The sequence below is a fragment of the Metarhizium robertsii genome (assembly GCF_000187425.2).
Source record: "Metarhizium robertsii ARSEF 23 chromosome Unknown MAA_Scf_2, whole genome shotgun sequence".
Classification (NCBI taxonomy): Eukaryota; Fungi; Ascomycota; class Sordariomycetes; order Hypocreales; family Clavicipitaceae; genus Metarhizium; species Metarhizium robertsii.
The window spans coordinates 4,406,495-4,425,847 of NW_011942160.1; the positions used below are offsets into that span (position 1 = coordinate 4,406,495).

Genomic DNA, 19,353 nt, shown 5'->3' on the forward strand with positions numbered 1-19,353 from the left:
GGCAGCACCGCATAGTATCCGATAAGGGAACGGAAAAGGGTAATCAGCTGTAACTGCTTGCGATTACCCAACCCTCACCGTGCCCATGAAGCATCCGTGTCGTATTGCCCCAGCCAGCTACAGCAACATCCTTGACTTGTCTTGCAGAAAATGCAGCCAAGGCAAGGCACAATCAGTAGACTTTTATCCCGACTTCAACGTAAAAGGGTAACAACTTGGGCAGCAAGCTTGGTACCCAGCACCCTCTATGTAGCCTCCGCCAGCCAATTTCACCATATTACACCATTGAAGGCATTCACCAAACCAAGCTACCGTAAAACCAGACTAAAAACGATCAACGCATGACGCATACCAAAACTTCAACAAGCACGCACGAAAATAATAATGAAAAAAAAATCATTCTTATATTCTGATCAACGTATGATACATGAAACGTTCCAACGCCAGAGCAATCTTTTATCGCATTATCAACAGAGGAAAGAAAAATAGCCCATCGGACGGCAGTCCCATCTATTAAACCCGGTATCATCAAGATACGGCGAAAAGCACCCAACAAGAAAGAAAATGTGACCATCTGGACAGAGGTGCTTCGTCTCTGAACGTTGACTGCTAGTTTTGACTAGTAGTTGCAAAGCGAAAAAGAAGCGAAAAAAATCGTGAAATTCATGAGTATGCATATCCCGTCTCTACCCATTTTATCAAAACGTAGGTCCATTTCTTTCTTTCTTTCTCTTTTTTTTTTCCAATTTTTGGGGGAGGGGTTCGTGTTGTACTGTATTCTTCGCCTTATATCTAGAATGCATCCTGTGCATTGGGAAGACGAATTGTCGGGCGAGTCGCCCGGGGGAGAGAGGAGTGAGGCGCCGCAGCTGCAGCAGTGACCCGAGATCTTCGAGATTCGGCACGGAGGCTAGGGTTTTCGGCTTCAAGGGTCCGGAGGAGCATGGGGTGCAGCACTTCGGGGATTTCAGACCACTGGCCGGCTCGAGCAGCGGTGAGCATGCGCGGGGGGATGAGAGCTGCTGGAATGACGGATGTGCTTGGTGCTCTGCGAATCATCTGCTCTGTCATTTGCTCGGTGAGAAGGGCCAGCTCTCCCGAGTCAATGGCATTCTTGAGCCATTGCTCCCACTCCTCGTCCAGGACGATGGATGTGTCTCCGGCCTCGCGGCGGGTTGCACGGTCACGAAGCCGCTCGTTCAGATACACGCCGACACTCTCAAACTCGCCATCGCTTTCATCTTCCTGGTTGGCGTCGTCGTCCTCATCGCCCAGCACGCCGAGGGACGGAATCGACGTGGTGGATTGTATCTGCTCGGGTTCAGCCTGGGTGATGCTCGAGGTCTCGGGCAGCTGGACCTCTGAGGGCGGTACCCAGTCGGATACCTCGTCTGCGGTCGTGTCTCTAATGGTGATTCCCTGCTCCTTCTCGAACTTCTCCTTTGCCCATTTGGTGCCCTCCCACTTGGTAAGGCCGCGGATTTCGGCTTTGGTAAGGCGCAGGGCGTCGAAGGCTTGGAAGAGGAGTCTGTGCCATGGCCAGCGGCACAGGCGAATTCTATGCGTCGGGTGAGTGTAATCGAGGCCGGGGTATTTGGCCTCCTGGGTTTCGAGGTGTCCGTAAAAGGCATGCGTCTCCTGGCGGACTTCGGGGATGAGGCTCATTTGCAGAAACGTCTGGAAGTTTTGCGGATCGCTGGCTTTGGGCTTGGCGTAGAGCCGGTCGTACACAATGTCTTCGACTGGACGGCCCTTCATTGTGCCCCTTTGCTACTAGTCTGATATCTGGGCGTAAAATTCTGGGTATATTTCAGCAGGCTCGATTTCTATCCGGCCGAAAAGCGGTCGCAGTCGGCTTTTGTAGCAGCGGCACAAGGAATTGGTGGCGGCGAAAGGGCAAGGACGAGGCCAGGACTCGCTCTCTCAGCTGGACAAGTAAGCCGTAGATGGGTGAGAGGCGGGAGAAGCCGAGATGGCGGATGACGACGGCCGAGTGCTGCCGCCTCAACAAGTGACAAAGTCGTGCACAGCTGTGTCCAGGACTGTGGGCTCAAACGAAGGTGAAGTGCCGTGTCGCACGCTCCTTAAATTGAAGACTTGATGCAGCCAAGGAAGGCAAAAAGAGCGGCGGCGTGGGTAGCGGAGAGTGGGAGTGAGTGTTGCACTTGGACTGTCGTCGGTCAAGTTTGGGCGGAAAGAAAGCTGGGGGTCGGTTGATATCGGGGCGTGGGTCGCGTCAACAATGCAGCCAGGCACTAGTCATTGAGCCAGATTGCCGTCGATAAGTTACTTGTTGTGTCGCACAACAGCCCGAGGTTGGGAGAAACAAAAATAAAAATAAAAAAATAAAACAGGCGATGACGTCCCGATGTTGTCGAGATAACCGGGCTTGCAAAAGACTGGGTACTTGGTCTTCCAGGTCGCCGAAAGCAGAAGCGCCAACTCGAGACTCTAGACACGCCGAATCGGGCAGCAATCACGCATTGCAAAATAGACCAGACTTGACAATTTTAAAATACGCCCTGCTCTCGCCTTGTTGTGATATGGGGAGCCTGCCTACCGAACCAATTCTGAATATAGCAGAGAAGAATGGCGCCGCAAGATGGCCAGGCATGATGGGATTTGGGTCCGGGTGACGAAATATTGGACGGACGACCGTGGAAACAAACCGAAGGACGATGCAGCAGCCGCAGCAATCCACCATCCAGATTGTCAGCAGCCTCAAACTCCAACGTCGAGCGGTTTCTTCGTGCCTTGCTAAGCACATGCTGACCTCATGCAGCCGCAGACCCATGTTGGCCTGCACCAGTACGCTTTCCATGTTCAACTTCTAAAATTAATTTCATTCACCTTTTCCATCTCGGCCTGCCTTGGCCGCAACCGGCATCGCAGCACTCTCACCCCCCAGGCCCCAATCGGCGAGTATCTGTATGTACATACATATGTCTGTCTGGCCGGTGGCGCCGTTTCACCCACACTGACAGTTTGGTCTGGTCCGTCTTGCAACCCAAGATATGTGTGGGTTCATCCTCCATGCCATGTAACCCCCCCACGAGTACGGAGTACGTACGGAGTACTCCGTAATCAATTCCAGAATTGAAGAAAATCCCCTCGACCCTTGCACTCAGTACCGCCTTCCCGTTGGCCGCCTCTGACATGCATCAAGTTCACACGGTCCGTCAGCAGGCCTTTTGATTTGTCGCTTCAATCTGAATACTATCTGTCTCAATGCAACCATAAGCATATGATATATCAAACCGTTCCAATTATTCCAATAATATCATTGATGTTTCTGGAAAGAAACACCCGAGACTCTTATGTCTGTAGCAGAATATCTACCACTAAGGATGTACGTGTAATACGCTATTATAATATATTCTTCTTTCATGAGCGATAGCCCGGTACCCAATCCTGACAGATGCTTCTTTTCCCCCTCTGTCACCATCCCAATGGTATATGTACACGCATCGAAACCGTTCCTCCTGAAATCGGCACCCTCAATGCCACCAGCATCGTCTCTGTGTCTTCTCTGCCTTGTTTCCCGTCCTTTCTGCCCACTTATTATAACGACACCACGGTTGATACTGGCTCGTGCCTAACCGCATTTTAACGCATCGAGGGATTCATGTGTCCATTCCAAATTTCGGTTCTTTCCGTCTCCAGTCGGAGACTCATGTCATCGGAATTAAACAGCTCTAGATTGGTCTCCTAGCCCCACGAGGTTAGCGAGCGGGTAACTCTCGGGAAATTCCACTTGCCATTTAGCCGTCACATTCTCATCTACAATATCAAATATATTGAGTTGACCTCTCCAAAGACACCGCAGCTGCCCCGTGCACCTCATCCACAATCCACTGCACTATGTACATTACGTGGCTTTTTTCGTTACCAAATGGCTTTGAGCTGACAAGTCTATTATGCTACGAGTTGGCTGCCTCATGCTGGGCCTCCCTATGCTAAGCACCCATCAAATTCATAAACGTGGCTTGTGATGTCGTAAATATCATAAATGCGTTTCGTATATCGTTTGGACAAAACCCGTCAATGAAACATGTAACCAAATTCATGCAACACCTCACAGGTTCCAGTACAATGCTCTTGGTAGGGTGAAGTGGGCAGCTTCCAGCATCGTCATCCGCGATTATGTTAGGTTCCGTCAGCTATATGCGGCTTCAGGATGCATACGCCTGGCGGCCATTGCTGCTGCCGGGCTTGTTAAATCCTCCTCCGGAGAATTCCGTCTCTCCCATTTCCTCCTCTCATCTCTCAAGCGATCTCTGTCTCTATCTCGGTCCCTGTCGCGAAGGTCCCATTCTGGTGGGTCTCGCTTTCTATCAATATCGGCATGGCTGCTTGTTCTTCGCTGTGTTTCTGGTCGGCGTAAATAACTCTTCTCTCTCCTCAAACCTATGTCCCTGTCTTCTTCCCAGTCACGGTCATGGTCGCGAACCCGTCCCCTTTGATATCGCTCCCTTTCCCGTTCTTGTTCTCTCTCGCGCTCCTCTCGTGTTCTGCGCCTCCTCCGGCCGTCGCTTTCTGTCACGGAAGGATCTCCAGACTCGTCTGTATCCATGTCGGAATAGCTTCGATTTAAACGTGAAGGGCGAACCTGCTCCCGACTCCTCCGTGTGCGAATAGGCTCCGTCCCGGAATTCTGTCTTGGGCCGGGCCGCGGCCGGTCGGAGGTGAGGCCATTTGGGAGAATACTGCTCACTGTCTCCGTAAACTTGTCGCGAAGGGAGCCCAACGGGCTTGGCCCGGTGCGTCTCTTTGCTTCCTCTGGTCGACCGTCCGATCGTAGCCCACGAAGATGGCTGGACCCATTAGAGGATCCCTGCGATTGTGAAGCAGCCCCCGTGCGTACAAATCTGCGGACCGACGGAGGGGGTGGGGAGTTTGGGTGACGGCGTCGCTTCTCTCTAGGATCCCCAGCCGGCTCCTCGTCTGATGAATCAGTCATCTCGTGTCTTGGATGGCTATGCCTCCTCCCTGGGCCTGACCTCTTCATGTTGGGATTCAGATACGATGGTGAATACCCCCTTGGCAGAGAGGGATCTATATCAGGTCGGCCAGAGGCATAGTCGGAAAAGCTCCTCCTCCTCCCCCTGTCATCTGGCGACGTATCACCGCGGCGTGGTCTGTCTGGAGACCTCTCTGCCTTGCGTTGACTGGCGTATCGACGTGGTACGTGAGTATATGCGAAGGGCCGTCCAAAATATTCTCCGTCATTTGGCCTCGGTCGCGGCGAGGAGGTGAATGAGAAAGGCTCCTGGAAATGGGCGTAGGTGAACTTTGGAGGAGGAGGCTGTTCATTTGCAGGCGGCGGCCTTGGAGTCGCGCCATCATCATTGGATGCTGCCGTCCATAATTTGTCTGCGCAACTTTTGTGCCAGCGATCAATGTCTTGGTCGGGTTTCTCCGGGAAACAAGTCCAAGGTAGGTCGACGGGGAAGTCTGCGCCGGTTTCCGGGTGTTTCAAGTTCCACTCCTTCACGGCATATTGCAAAAATGGAACATGCTCCTCGGGTCCGAGCAAGATCTCTAACGACTCCCATCGAGAGAAGCCGCGATAGGTGAGGGCCGGTATTGATGGGGGGTCAAAATCATTGCCTGTGGGTTGGAGGCTATGCTGGCAGCCAGTGATTTGCCAGACGTAGGAAATCGTCGAGTGCGGCGTGTCCACAAAGAGAGCTTTAAGAAGACAAGCAAAGTTAGCATAGACAACTTTCCCAGGGCGAAGGGGGCGAGCTGTTTCTGGCCAGCTCTTGTAGTGAACGCACAGTCATAGTCGCCGCCAACAGCCTTGTAAAAGGCAGCCAGCTTACGTGGTGTGAGATGGTTATCCGCCTTCTCACCAATCTCTAGCATCTACAGCAACAAGATGTCAGCTTGCAGGTCTTGTGACGCCAAATCCAGCTCGACGGCGGACCTCTTTGAACGAGAGCTCAGGGTTGCGTGGTGCCTTACAACGTGGCGGGCAATAGCCCTCAAAAGGGCATCGAGCTGCTTTGTAGGGCCCTTGTCCTTCTCAAACATGTAAGCATATTGAACCGCCGAGTCGGGCGATGCATCAGAGGAAGGCGACGACATGGCAAGCCGCCGCGTCGCTCACATCCAACGCAACAGTTTTATCAGGGAGAGGCTAGATGATTCGTGGGAGCAGTGGAAGATGTGTAGCTGGTGAAAATTGGAATTGATTGACTGGTTGTGGGAGCACGACAGGACATTCGGAACGGATGACGATAAAGGCGGTGGGCAAGTCGCGGGCACGAGCACATGCGTAGGGACAAGGCCAGCGGCCAGGAACGCTTGTGCATCAGCCTGTATCAGCAACAGCTCCGAGGGCAGCCCAGATGACGACGTACAAAGACCGTCGCAGACAAACGGTGCAGGAGACAGACAAAAGGCTGAAAGGGCAGGCAGGACAGGCTTTAGATGGTCGATGGTGGTGGTGGTTGTGTTGGTGCGCGGCGGCGGCGGACCTGGAGCATTGAATCGTGTGACTGGAGATTTCGGCTGGTCTTGCCTGGACGCAGCCCAACAGCATCAGGAGGATGTCACACCTTCAACCACGACGGGCTGAAACGGTGCCGTGAGCCCCGGGGGCCTCGATGCGGAATGTCAACTGGTCTTCTCCGCAATGCTGAATGCCCAATGTGACCTGCCAGGGTCGAGATGATCTGGGCTCGGCCATGATGCCAAACGTGAGCCAAGTGCGAGCGGCCCGCCGGCCGTCGCCGCGGCTTCAATGTTAATTCCTGCTACTAAAGTGGACTGCTGCCCCTCCATGGACCATGGGCATGTCGTCGTCGATGTCCACCTTGTGCATCGGCATCGTCGCTTTCGTCCTCTTGGTGCCCTTTTGTATGCCTCATGTGCTGGTGTGGGTGGGCTGACATGTGCATCCATCATCTGTGTCATTTGTGTCATTCACGTCCCGTCTCGGCGAGCCACTTTGCATGGCGTGGGAAACGACCACGATCATGACCAGCTACCAAAGTGCCTAGACACCAACACACCAGGCATCACACCCAGAGCACGGAGCACAGGACAGCTGGCGCTGTGGCTGTGGCTGTGGCTCCTTGTAGTAATCAGCGGTCAAGGCAGTCGATGCCGGTTCAGCTTCTGGTATTTAGCCTGGCCTGCCCCGGCCTCGGCCTACGAGTACCGCAGGTCTGGTTCGTGACATGACATGTGTGCTACCATCCAGGCCAACCGTCCCATGCTTACTCCGTACTGAATGTAGAAATAAAAAACTCATTGTTGCTGGGTAATCAAGCGCAAGGTTCCAGATATGCGAGGCTACAAAATGCATACGTCAAGCCACAGCTGGCGTTGAGGGTCCATCTCGCAATCGAGGATCTGGCTGCCTGTTTCTTTTGCCCAACTTCCGTTTCGTCCAGCTGCTTCTCGTGTGGCACGCCTCACAGATCACTCCCGTGTACTTGCTGCTCGTGTTCTGGTTTCTTTCAACTGGACAAAATTCTAATTCGGGGAACACTTATGGCACAGCTGGCAAACACTAACGTACTTAGTAGGCACAAACAGGCACAAACATTGAGCACCTAGGTACATACTCCGTGGGCATCTCACAATTGCATCGATGGTTTCTGTTGCGCCAAGACCAACCATGCACAGCTCTCAGAGCCCTTTGACGCCACAATGAGCTATAGGGTAGCCGTCACCCCTTGCATCATTGCACCGTCTCCGGTCGCAAATCCTCAAATGAATGTTGACCCGCGTGTCGTCGCGAGTGGAAATTCCCACTGACTAGCTCCAGCTCCCAACATCAGCTGTCTGCAAACCACATCTGCATTCGCGGTTGGACACGGTTTCTTCAACATCGCCACCTAGCGTCAGGGTAAATACAATCGCGCTTCGATTCCACTTCCCCTGCTGCACCCACCAGCTAACGAGACAATCTCTCTCAGCATTCCCGACGTTTTTCTTCTTCACAGCACAGCATCATCCCCTGTCCACCTCGGCATCACCAGCCTCAACGTCAAACCACCGCCATGGACGCTCTTCGAACCGCTATACAACCAATTACCCACAACCTCCCCCCTCCGATCCGCGACCTTGGCGTCTCCATTATCGGCGACAAGTGCTACAAAACTCTCCTCCTCGACGTGGACCTCGAAAACACAGAATGCCTCAAGCTCGCCGTGTCCAAGGGCCTCGGCATCGGCATCATCGCCGCCTCCTCCATCGTCAAGGTGCCCCAGATCCTTAAGCTCGTCAACTCAAAGTCCGCAGAGGGCGTTTCATTCTTGTCGTACCTCCTCGAGACGAGCGCATACCTCATCACTCTCGCCTACAATGTTCGCAACGGCTTCCCCTTCAGCACCTTTGGCGAGACGGCGCTGATCCTGGGCCAAAACATCATCATCTCCGTGTTGGTGTTGAATTACAGTGGGAAGGCAAGCATGGCTGCTATCCTGGTGGCCGCCTTGGCTGGGAGTGTTGCAGCCTTGTTTGCGGAGAATGTTTTGGATATGAAGGCCCTCAGTTATTTGCAGGCCGGCGCGGGTGTCTTGGGTGTTGCGAGCAAGGTTCCCCAGATTCTGGCCATTTGGCAGGAGGGCGGTACTGGCCAGCTCAGCGCCTTTGCTGTATGTGCTTCCCACTGGACGCTCTCCTCACAAACTCTTGTCTTTGTGTTCAGGCGCTAATGAGTTTCAGGTCTTCAATTACCTCGCTGGTTCTCTCTCTCGAATCTTTACTACCCTCCAGGAGGTGGATGACAAGCTTATCCTGTATGGCTTCATCTCCGGCTTTGCCTTGAACCTTGTCCTGGCTCTGCAAATGATCTACTACTGGAACGCCCCCTCTCAAAAGGCCAAGGGCAAGCGGAAGGCAGTGCCAATTGAGGCCAAGGCCAAATCTAGTTCAACTGGAACTCCTAAAAAGGGAACAACCACTCGCCGCCGTGGTTAGCTTCCGCGATTTGCTGTTTTGTTTTGTTGCGCCTGGTGCCGTCATTTTTGGGCACCACCAATATACTTAATACGTCACGTTAAAATGCGACCAAGTTCAGGTGCTATTTCGAGCACAGCTAGCAATGCCACATGCTATGACCAATTATTGAAGTCGTGTCTTTTGCGTCATGATGTTACGCAATACGACCATATGTGTAATTCTGTCCATGGTGAATACCCCAAGTAGATTCAGACCAGCCCATCCATCATCCATTGGTGTCACCTGCACCAATAGCTTCATACACCTATTATCCCATCCTTAAACGCCAAAGCTACCACCGAAATTAACTTAATAAACGCCATTTTCAAATGCTGACCCAACCACTTAGATTCCGTTGCCTTTAACATCATCTTCAGCATAGGGACAGCCCCATGTTGAGCCACCCAATATTGCCAAATGCTTTCCTCCCTGCGCAACATAGGCACCGCTTCTCCTCGCCCAAGTTGCTCACCGAGCAGCTGAAGCAAACGTGCTTCCCGCATGCGCCACACGTCGTATTATCCGCCGTCAAATCGTTCACAGCCATGTCATGAGCGTTGTCGCCGGGTCCCAGACCCGCTCCACAGTCCTCGCAACTCGTCGGTGCGAGAGCGGGCTGTTCAACGGTCGATTCACTGACGGGCGTAGGCGCTGAATTGATGCTCCAAAAGCGATGGAGAGACTGCTGCTTCCGCGGCTCAAGCGCAGACCCTGTTTGGGGAAGAGGCTGGAAGCTGGTTTCTCGGACAGTTTGTGATTGTTGCTGCTGCGCTGAGAATAGTAGATTCAATGTATGCTCTGTGATGAATTTGTAAGCGGGTTGGGTTCTTGGTCCACGCGAGGGCAGCCGGTGGTTACGTACGGTGGACTTTCTCCTCTGACGGCCTGTTATTTCGGAATCGTTTCATTGTTCGACTGTTCAGGTGGGCGGCTGGCATGTTGTAAAAGGTTTGTGGGTTTACGTCGATTGCGGAGTTGCTAGGTGGTGAGCTGAAGATTGAGGAGCATGAGGAGGGTGACGAGCAGAGCTCGGGCTCGGAACGCTTGCGCTTGAGGGTCATGGTGGTGGTATGAGTGGCAGGACGATTAATTGGACTGATTGAATGATTATGAAGATAAAGTGCGTTTGGTTGTTGTAGTGGAATAGGTGAGGCGCGTGGTGAGGCGACGCGGTGACGGTTCGTGTGAAACGGGCTGGTTCGCGTCGGCGTGTTAATGGGTGGGCTGGGCGCGGACAAGCGGCTTGGCCCGCTCACTCCCCACAGGGCCCTCCATCGAGCTGCACTCCGTTTGTATAACTTCACACCAGACATGAGTGCTACTCTGTCAGCTCCTCATAGATACTGGCTGGGTGGTTATGACAAACGAAGACGACTAGTTTCCGAATGCCGACGAGAAAAGATTTACCCTAAGATGACTGCCCGTTCGTATCCATTAAACGCGAGCTTCATGCTGCCAGAAGCTTGGAACCCCGCTCTGTGGTTGGTTGAACAAGCGTGGTCAACTTCGACGATGCACCTCAGCGCACCAAGTGTTCATGGTTTTGGATTACATTAGCGGTCAGCCCCTCGCGAAAAAATTACTTCGGGATAATTCAGAAGAATACCGGTGTCAGTTCCCTTGGGGAACTTGTCGATATGTTTGCGCTTCAGGCTTTGAACCCGGAGGAAGCTCAAGAGACTTTCAGCGTCGAGGCTGACTCATCCGAGGATTCCTTTTGTCTATCCCACACTGATCTCGCCTCGATAATATCATCGTGGACGACGAGCTTCATATCCGCGGTGTCATTGACTGGGAGGAGTTCTCAGCTACAGTGCCATGGGACGGTTGTCTACCCTGCATCAGTTGCTTCTAGAATTAACATGTCATCCGCGATCATGAATGTGCTGTCCTCAAGGAAACAACTCTCACCCACCCAACCTTTGCTTGCGTAGGATTGCTATTTTCGAGATGAGTTAAAGTTGCCGATGGCTTAACCATCCAACCTCGTTTGGCTCCTCTACAGATGCATCTATTCCGGGCTATACGACGAATCTCGCGACAAGATAGCCCCTGCTTTCTTCCAACGTCCTGGAAACCAGGGGCTGCAGGCAAGTTTGCAACGGCGATTGCGTTCTTCTGAGCGGTACACTCTCCATCTCAAGAACAACAACCTCTCTGGCGATGAGGAAGCAGAATGGCAACAAATGCATCTGCAGTCGCGCCCTGAGCGAGCCTCAGACTTGCCACGAATTCATGCATATGCTATGCGAATCACCAGGAGAGTGTGGATGTGATCGTGTCTCATTTCAAGACCCAATTTGATGGATGGGACACACGATAACCACTTGCACAGTCCGTCCAGAGAATCCCCAGGCTCAAACAAGAGTAGCATATGACGACGGCAAGAGGGCCTGCATGACCACAAGACGCCTGTCCGTCTATTTCGTCGTGTGTATTATTATTACGCTCCGGGTACGATCCCATTCGCTCGTTTGATCGTATAGAATATCGCCGACATATCATCCGCGGGCCCCTTTTTGCACAAACACATACACACACACACACCGCACGCGCGTAGTTTTCCTCTTCTTTTAGTTGTTCTGATATCATTCAATCTTCTTCATGTTCTTCCCCATCATCGTCTTCCACATCATCGTCTTCCTCATCATCGTAGCCGTAATAACGATCAAGAGTATAATCGTCAATTCTTTCGTACCAAGGGGCTCTGCTCCGCCTTCCATACCCGTACTGATTCCAGCCCGAGTAGTAGGAGCTGGAGTCTGAGAAAAACGATTAGCGGTCAGTAATACAATGCAGGTGATGGGGGCCGAAAAGCATATGCGGTTGCATACCTCTGTGGGGGTTGATGCCAAGCTGATCAGCAACATTGATGTAGCCTTCACTCGACACGCCTCCGTCCGTTACCACTTTTGGAACCAATCCAGAATCAGTCTCCCACTTGCTGCGGCAAAAAGGGCAAGTCACGTCTCCTGTCTTGGTCTTGGCCCACATCTTGAAGCAGTCCTGATGGATGTTTTGCCCACACGCCGCCATACACCAGACGATTGACTCGGGGCTCTTGGTGTCAAAGGCGCAGAAGCAAATGGGGCACTCGCCCTCGATATCTTTGCGCTTCCCGCTCTCGGATTCCTTTGCAGGGCTGCGCGACGGCGCCTTTGCAAAGATGGACCGCAGCTCAGTGCTCAGGAGCGCGAGCTGATAGACAAGTTCGTACGGGGCCTGAAGCACCCTGGAAAGAATCTGGGAAACAGTCAGCAACGCCGTGGTACAGTATTCCAAAACCCAAAAAAAAAAAAAAAAAGTTGGACTGCTTCAATCCGTACGTAAATAACGTGTTTGCACTGATTCCCTTTCAAAGCATGGGGGCAGTCACAGGTCGGCTGCTGCTTAATGTGAACGGTATATATATTGCCGGTGGACCCCGTCATCTTGAATATTTCCTCAGGACACTCGTCTGTTCCGCTGGGAGTTCTTTCGAGGACATAAAACCGCTGGCTTAGTGCCCGGTCATGCACGTTGTGGAATGCCAGTGGCGCATGGGAACGGTGTGCTCGCAGTCGTTTCTCTGTGGGTGGTGACGAGCCACCCTCTGGAGCTTTTCTCTTCCGCCTGGGCGTTGACGAAGACTGAGGAACGTGAGCGGTCGAAGCTGCCCTATTCATACCGGGCATTCTCTTGGGCGATGGCGCGACAGTCTCGTCGCATGTTAGGTCGATTGGATCCTGTTGACTTGAGCCCGCCTCAAGTCCTTTCTTCAACATCGCCCGGTTCATCTCGGGCTTCCTGTTGTAGGCGCGTATGCGGTGACCTGGGCTGATGGCTTGCGCCTTTTTTTTTCGTGCTCGCTCTCCAAGAATACCGCACTGTTTTATTTCAATTGGGATCAAAACGGCGGAGAGGGCTGGTATTGTTTCTGCCGACGGCACGGACAAACTGAGCCTTTACGCGTGGAAGCAGAGAAGACAATACCACGACGCGTAGTGATCGCAACGCGTAGATGGAATTTGCGTCGCCTTTACCGAAAAGAAAACAAATGGCATACAAAGCGACTAACTTCGGATTCTTGCTCAAAGCCAAATTGTAGCTCTTTTGACAGGGTCCCAGAGAAAAGACGAGTTCGCAAGTATTAGCTCTCGTAGCGCTAAACATGCACAATTCGAATCTTCGAAGCTGTCAATCTGGTCTCCCCCACTTACTCCGTAAATGCACAGAGTACTCCAGATGCCTCAAGCCATGTCCAAGAGGGCAGTTCTGCCAACCCACACCACACCGCCTTCCTCTCCAATGACGGAAATCCCTCCTCCTGCCAGGATATAATCGCCCATCTTAAGTGCAAATTCATGCTCTGCCACGTGGAAAAGCGTGGCAGGTTATAGCCATGGGCCTTTGAAAGTACCTAGACAAGAACACATGGAGTCTGAAATGCAGGACATGTCAGATCGAGCGCTTTTTGTATTCGCCATCTATTGCTATGCAGTAAATCACAAAATCCCATTTCCCATTGAACCTAATCATTCTCAGGTTCTCCTTCATCCCATCTCTTTGCCCTCGTGTCCATGTTGCTCCCAGACATGGAAATAATAAAACCGCACCCAAACAACGCCGGAGGGTGGCGAATAGCTTAATTTCAAATCAAATATCCACGGGAGAGACAACTGCCCTTTCCCGTCCGAGATGCGCCGTCCATTCGCCACCCCCAAATGTATCCAAGGACAAAAGGAACTAAGAGAAAGGAAATATTGCGACGAAACGTCATATGTTCAACTAAGGTACAGGCCGTCGTGACTTGTCCACTGCTCATACTGGAGTATGGCGAATATATGTGACAATACGGCGGGGTTTGAAGACGATGTTAGGAAAAGAGATATGCCATGTCTATGTTGCGGGCATATTTTGCGTGTGTGCTTGTGTGCATTTGGAGGTGAATTAGACAAGGGAATAAAAAATACTAGTTAGGATTAATGGCGAGATATCGTCGAGACTCATCCACATGGTTCAGGTCATCAGATAGCTTCAGTGCCGTGTGGCCGACGTAGATGTGGCCGTGTAAGAGATCGTTGATGTATTCGTCAAAGTTCGTGGCAACCGGTCGTCTCGGGCAGTAATATATTGGTCACCTTGCACATACGAGCTGGCAGGAAGACCGATCAAAAGACGCGCATGAACGAGTAATGCCGCAGGGAGTGCTGCATCATTTCTTGCTTGGGTCTTACTGCTGTCGGGGGTCACGAGGGGGTTGAAATTGTTGATTTCGTGCTTGCTGCTGAGCCATTAACCAAGCAGCGCTGCCGGTTTGCTGTACGAGCTGCTCGGCAGGGACCTTGACGTCTTGTCCATGGCTGGGCACGATGCGGCCGGTGCTTGCTGATGACGAGCTCGAGGCGCCAGGAACAAGATCGGTAACGGCCTGAGCAATAGATGCCACTACGTAGCCGCGAAGTTCCTCGTCCTCCCTCTGATCTTCCTTCTCGAGACGAAAACGTTCGTCCTTGTTCATGTTACTTCGTCGAATGTTCTTGATCTCTTGTGTGATGTAAAGCATGACCTCCTCGGGGCAACGGTTGCGCTCTGCAGCTGATTCATTGTTTCGTACATATCGTCGTGTTACGTCGGTCGCTCCGTCGATGGAGAAGGCAATGCAGTATGACATCTTCTTGCCCCATCCTTCGGTGTAAAGACGAGGGCTATCCCAAGCCTCCTCACACGCATCGACATGAACCCATCTTCGCTGATGTTCTGAGTATACCTCGGTCCACACATGGTCTTCGGCGTTCCACACCCATCTCACTCTGCCACCAACGGCGCGGCAAAGCATGCTGAAGCAGTTCGCCCATTCACCAACACGTCCTCGTCGGGTCTGAAGTAGCCGCCACACATCACCATATCGGGGGAATCGCTCATAGGCCCCGCAGTTTTGAGCAGAGCATCTGTATAGTTCTACACGAAGGGCACCGCAAGCGCTTTCTTCGGGGGTAGGGGCTGTCATTCCCTGCGCAATAGTTGGCGACAGACATACCGGGCAAGGAGGATTGTTCACCCAGGTAAAGAACGACCGCTTGAACCATCTAGAACGTCGAAGTCAGTTAACTGGACAAAGTAAGAGGATAGATACATGTGGTGATCTGGGCATACCGGAGAAGTGCGCGAATTACACAATCCTGATATCCCCATTCCGGTCGACGGCCATCACCCATACTCTCTGCCTCAGCTTGTAGGACTTGGCATTCCTCTTCGGCTTCGCTGTAGATTCGATCGAGTGGAATGGTCTGCAAAGCTTCATCCAACAAACCGGGATTCTCATACTTTGTCGGAGTCAATGATAGGCTAATCATCAAGTTTCGGAACTTCTGCGAGTCTCGATCTCCAGCAGCTGGTGCTGTTGGGATTTTGGGAAGATGGCGGATACACGAGTATGATGGGGGTGTTGATGGAGTCTCACTGCCATGCGCGGTTGCTGGTCTATTGTCGGTGAACGAGGCATGGGCAGCCAGGTTAGCACTCGAGGCTCGGCCTGATAAGCCGGGGGACTGGTGTCGCGGTGAATGATTCCGAGTGCAAGAGCGCAAGTCATTCATGCGCTTGTCCCTCAAAAGGCCCTCAAACTTGAGGCGAAGATCGCGTGCCCATTCCTCCCCATACTGGCCATCTGAGGACGACGGGTTGGAGTTGAACGGGGTGCCTCGACCCTCCATAGTGAAACAACTGCAACTCGGGGATATCGTCAGTCAAGTCGGCGATGAGGATGCCGCTGAGCAGTTGTATGTCGTGTTGCAGAGAAATGGGACGTTCGAGCACAGGTCGAGATGGAATATGAAGATCCGAAATGAGATGTGCCGGGTAGAAATGAGATGCTGGGTGAAGTGTTGTCGCAACTAGGCAAGCGTGGTCGTGGTCGTGGTCGTAGTCGTTGTCGTAAGCTGAATGGATTCGTAGGCCTCGCGAGTCGCCACTGCTAACGAGACCACCCTGGAACCACTGAAAGGACCGGCAGATGCCCGCGGCTGCGGCGAATTTCCTAACAAGTCAATTCGGATAGACAAGACGATGTATCGAATGCAATACAAAGCCGGTGATGCGACTATGCGTCCACCGGGACAATGTAGCCGTGAGGTCTTGTGAAGTGAGTGTCTGGTCTGAATTCGCAGCCGTCAGGTGGCGACGCTGATAGGAAAGTCAACCCAGACGAGGACTGGATGGGGGAGGAGCGGATGGTAGTAGCAATCAATGGCACTAGATGGACAACGGGTCTGGTACGGAGTACGCAACACTTCGCAGGCCAAAGGGACCGCGGACAGGCCTGCAGTGCGGTGGACCAGGGGCGCAGAAGGGGAAGTAAATGGACCAGTTGACTCGACATGGATTCAAGATGGCGCTGGCGGTTTGTCTCGGGCGGCGAGTTTGCGTCTTCGTCCGTCTTTCTTCGTCAAGACCCTCAAAGGCGTTTACGCGTCAGCTTGTGTGCCACGGCCAATTAGCGGCGGTTTAATGCCTCGATGTGGAGACGAGCTGGGCAAGATGGGTGCTGCCAGTGTTGAGAATTGGCCGTGGAAGTACCGATACTTCCGGGAGCCGCGCAGACGGACGTCACGGACTCCGTACTTACGTACAACATCGAATCGTGCGCCAAAGTTTACCTGTGTGTAATCCTGGAAGACCACAACAGCAAACTCTGACTGGAATCTGAGCGAAATATACCTACCTAGGTAGGTATATACTAAGTAATAGGTAAGCTCGCGGCGTTGGTATTAGATCTCCAGGCAGTATGCTATGGACAGACAATTACTAGTTTCTTTGCTGAACGATTGGTTGTAGGTCTCAACCAGTGGCGACGACTGGTGATGACGACGCCGACGGGTACTACTGAGTCAGGTGTTTTGTTTACCATTTCTGCCAGTAAAGTGACGAGGTACCCAAGTACACTTTCTAACATCCATTTCGGTCGACAACGTGGTGCAAGTACCTGTACCTCAGTGAGGCTTGAGCCTCCCCACCCGCTTGACAGGGGTCCAAGAGGCGATGACGAGGCACGGCAACCACGCATTTGTCCAACGAGACAATTTTTGAAGGGTTTGCGTGTTTTCCACGGCCCAGCTTTCTCCCAGCACGTACTACTCTACGCAACCACTGGGCTGCTGTGGCACAGCCCAACCACAATCAGCCCATGACCAATCATGACTGGCCATGACGAGAAGCCGACGGCGTTGGCAAACACATCAGCGAAACCATCAGCTCAGCGACAGAGGTGACTTTCAATCTTACGAACCGGATCCTCCTTAATATCCACCGGACGTTTGAACTGTGGCGTGTGCTCTCCGATCGGTTGTAAATGTATCCTCGCATCGCAAATGTTGCCGAGCTGACCAATACTTGGCTAGGCCTGCCTGTTTTCCAGATCTACGATGCGGGACGACAGCTAAACTGGTAGGGCCAATATTCTACTTCAACGGGGCTAGTTGCTTCATGGTTGCGGCTGTTGGATAGCAATTAGGCTTCGTTCTGGCCGAAACCTGAGACAGAATCAAGCCGAGATTCCTTCCAATTGATGACTTTGTCAACTCTCAATGCGAATGTTGGCACGGAGCACGCAGCATCCGTTCTCAACTTGCCTGGCATCACTAGCCTCATGCTTATGAAAGTGTGGCGCATGCTCCATCACAGCCTCAGCCACTACCTAGTCTCTCTGCTCGCTCTGGATTCAACTTTGTAGTCCGTATTACTCTGTCCTCCGTCTTCATGCATTTCGCTGGTCTGAAGACGTCGTGATCGAATCGATCTCATACCCAGGCTATTTGAAACTTTCTGCCCCGCATACCCTCACCCTTGCCCAAGACAAGCTTTTTTTGCTTTCGTTCTGGCCTCAACCGCCAATGGTGGATCTTGACAATCTGTACATGCGTACCTAAGAAGGTACACACTATGAAAAGAGGGACGCGCGGTATCCGGCTGTGGCTGATAACTTCCAGGCTTCTGGTCACAGTTGAGACTGGCTGAGAGAACTCATCTAGTTGATTCTCGCATCGCTAGGACCCTCACCATGTTACATGGTCATCTCATGTCCAAGATGGGATTTTACCTTCTAATACCCAGTCACCACTTGAGGGCGGTAGAACAAGACACTATCTTGATCACTGCTGTGAAACCTCACCCAGACCAACTGGGTAAGGATCACTCTCTGACCCACTGCCACATCAGCTTCGCCATCTCCAGACTCCATCTCATCTCTGTTCACCACCACACGAACTGTCCTAGTCTTTTGCCGTAAGTGTATCTTGTCTCACACAAGACACCAAACACGGCACGAGGCCTTAATCTTACGCGTGGTGTTTTTATTCTCGAGCGTCTTCTCGAATCTTTTACCCCGGCGAAGCTTAAGCAGCACAGAGCATGCTCCTTGACTCGAATTCGCGGGACGCGCGTCGTCGTGACGGTACAACTTCAAATTTGGAGCTCCACTCTATTCTGCAACCGGTGTCATACAATTCTGACGTTGAAATCTTGCACAGAGCGTCCGTAGGTCCGGCAAGATGGATACTTAGCTGACATGTGCCGTGCCATGCGTGGGTCGAAGCATTGCGCATGCCACGTACGGACCGAAAAGACGACTTATACTGGCCGTCCAGATCAGCAATACGGAAAAATTTTTTCCTTCTGGATGACATTTTGACACCTAATGTGATATACCTCCGCGTCGCCCATAATATAGAGAGCAATCAGGGTTCTGCCAACCCAGTCCATGCACAATCCCGTTCGGCTTGACTAACACTCGTAAGGGACATCTGGAAGCTAGCCGAGTCTCCCTTTGTTAAACATTCTTCAATCTTATCTACTGGACCCAGAATTAACTGCCAAGGACAGATCCCTCTTCGTAACCGACTTTGAAGACTGCCCGATGAGCCGGTGTAATGCCTGTAATAGCCACTGGCGTCAAGGGTTATTATGCCAGCCCTACCGCCGCAAGTCATCTAGACAAGCACACACTCGCCAGAGGCGACATTATCGTGAGTCCTTGTAATAATTCACATTTCCTCTTCTAACCTCATCCAAACCCCCAAACCACTCGTGCCACACTTCGCCTTCATCAAGATCAAGTATACATCGCCATAGCAACATCCACATCAGCTGACATGTAATCCCGAGTCTCGAACGTCCTTCGTCAACACGGAGGTTTCCAGGCATGATGCTAAATCCCCACAAGTACCCGACTGATTCGGAAAAATGGGAGGCGATTAGGTGTCAAAAGATACTCGCTCGTGGTCCGGGCCGCGCGTAGCATGCCCACCAACGGCTGGGCTAAGAAAGTCCATATGACCATGTGCAATTTTCTCTTGCCAGACTGCTTCACCCGAGAGTGAATGACGTTCCAAGGAATGCCCAAGTTGGTGAATACCATTA

The 19,353-nt window shown here is 52.3% G+C and overlaps 6 protein-coding genes across 6 annotated transcripts; 1 reads left to right on the forward strand and 5 right to left on the reverse strand.

The window, feature by feature from the left end:
- Positions 1–792: 792 nt before the first annotated feature.
- On the reverse strand, positions 793–1,758 carry MAA_05171 (uncharacterized protein; the record flags this gene model as incomplete). Its single annotated transcript, XM_007823169.1, has 1 exon — positions 793–1,758. The coding sequence occupies one exon, from the start codon at positions 1,756–1,758 to the stop codon at positions 793–795; it is 966 nt and encodes a 321-aa protein (XP_007821360.1).
- Positions 1,759–4,156: 2,398 nt separating this feature from the next.
- Positions 4,157–6,090, reverse strand: MAA_05170 (uncharacterized protein; the record flags this gene model as incomplete). The annotated part of the gene is made up of 3 exons (XM_007823168.1): positions 4,157–5,691; positions 5,781–5,868; positions 5,968–6,090. 3 exons carry the CDS (start codon positions 6,088–6,090, stop codon positions 4,157–4,159), a joined length of 1,746 nt encoding a protein of 581 aa, XP_007821359.1.
- A 1,925-nt stretch (positions 6,091–8,015) lies between these two features.
- MAA_05169 (monosaccharide-P-dolichol utilization protein) lies at positions 8,016–8,937 on the forward strand (the record flags this gene model as incomplete). The annotated part of the gene is made up of 2 exons (XM_007823167.1): positions 8,016–8,612; positions 8,683–8,937. 2 exons carry the CDS (start codon positions 8,016–8,018, stop codon positions 8,935–8,937), a joined length of 852 nt encoding a protein of 283 aa, XP_007821358.1.
- A 394-nt stretch (positions 8,938–9,331) lies between these two features.
- On the reverse strand, positions 9,332–10,019 carry MAA_05168 (ORF21 protein; the record flags this gene model as incomplete). The annotated part of the gene is made up of 2 exons (XM_007823166.1): positions 9,332–9,756; positions 9,821–10,019. 2 exons carry the CDS (start codon positions 10,017–10,019, stop codon positions 9,332–9,334), a joined length of 624 nt encoding a protein of 207 aa, XP_007821357.1.
- Positions 10,020–11,550: 1,531 nt separating this feature from the next.
- On the reverse strand, positions 11,551–12,734 carry MAA_05167 (Znf1; the record flags this gene model as incomplete). The annotated part of the gene is made up of 3 exons (XM_007823165.2): positions 11,551–11,720; positions 11,793–12,201; positions 12,285–12,734. The coding sequence occupies 3 exons, from the start codon at positions 12,732–12,734 to the stop codon at positions 11,551–11,553; spliced, it is 1,029 nt and encodes a 342-aa protein (XP_007821356.2).
- A 1,436-nt stretch (positions 12,735–14,170) lies between these two features.
- On the reverse strand, positions 14,171–15,653 carry MAA_05166 (Png1p protein; the record flags this gene model as incomplete). Its single annotated transcript, XM_007823164.1, has 2 exons — positions 14,171–15,026; positions 15,094–15,653. 2 exons carry the CDS (start codon positions 15,651–15,653, stop codon positions 14,171–14,173), a joined length of 1,416 nt encoding a protein of 471 aa, XP_007821355.1.
- Between the last annotated feature and the right edge of the window lie 3,700 nt (positions 15,654–19,353).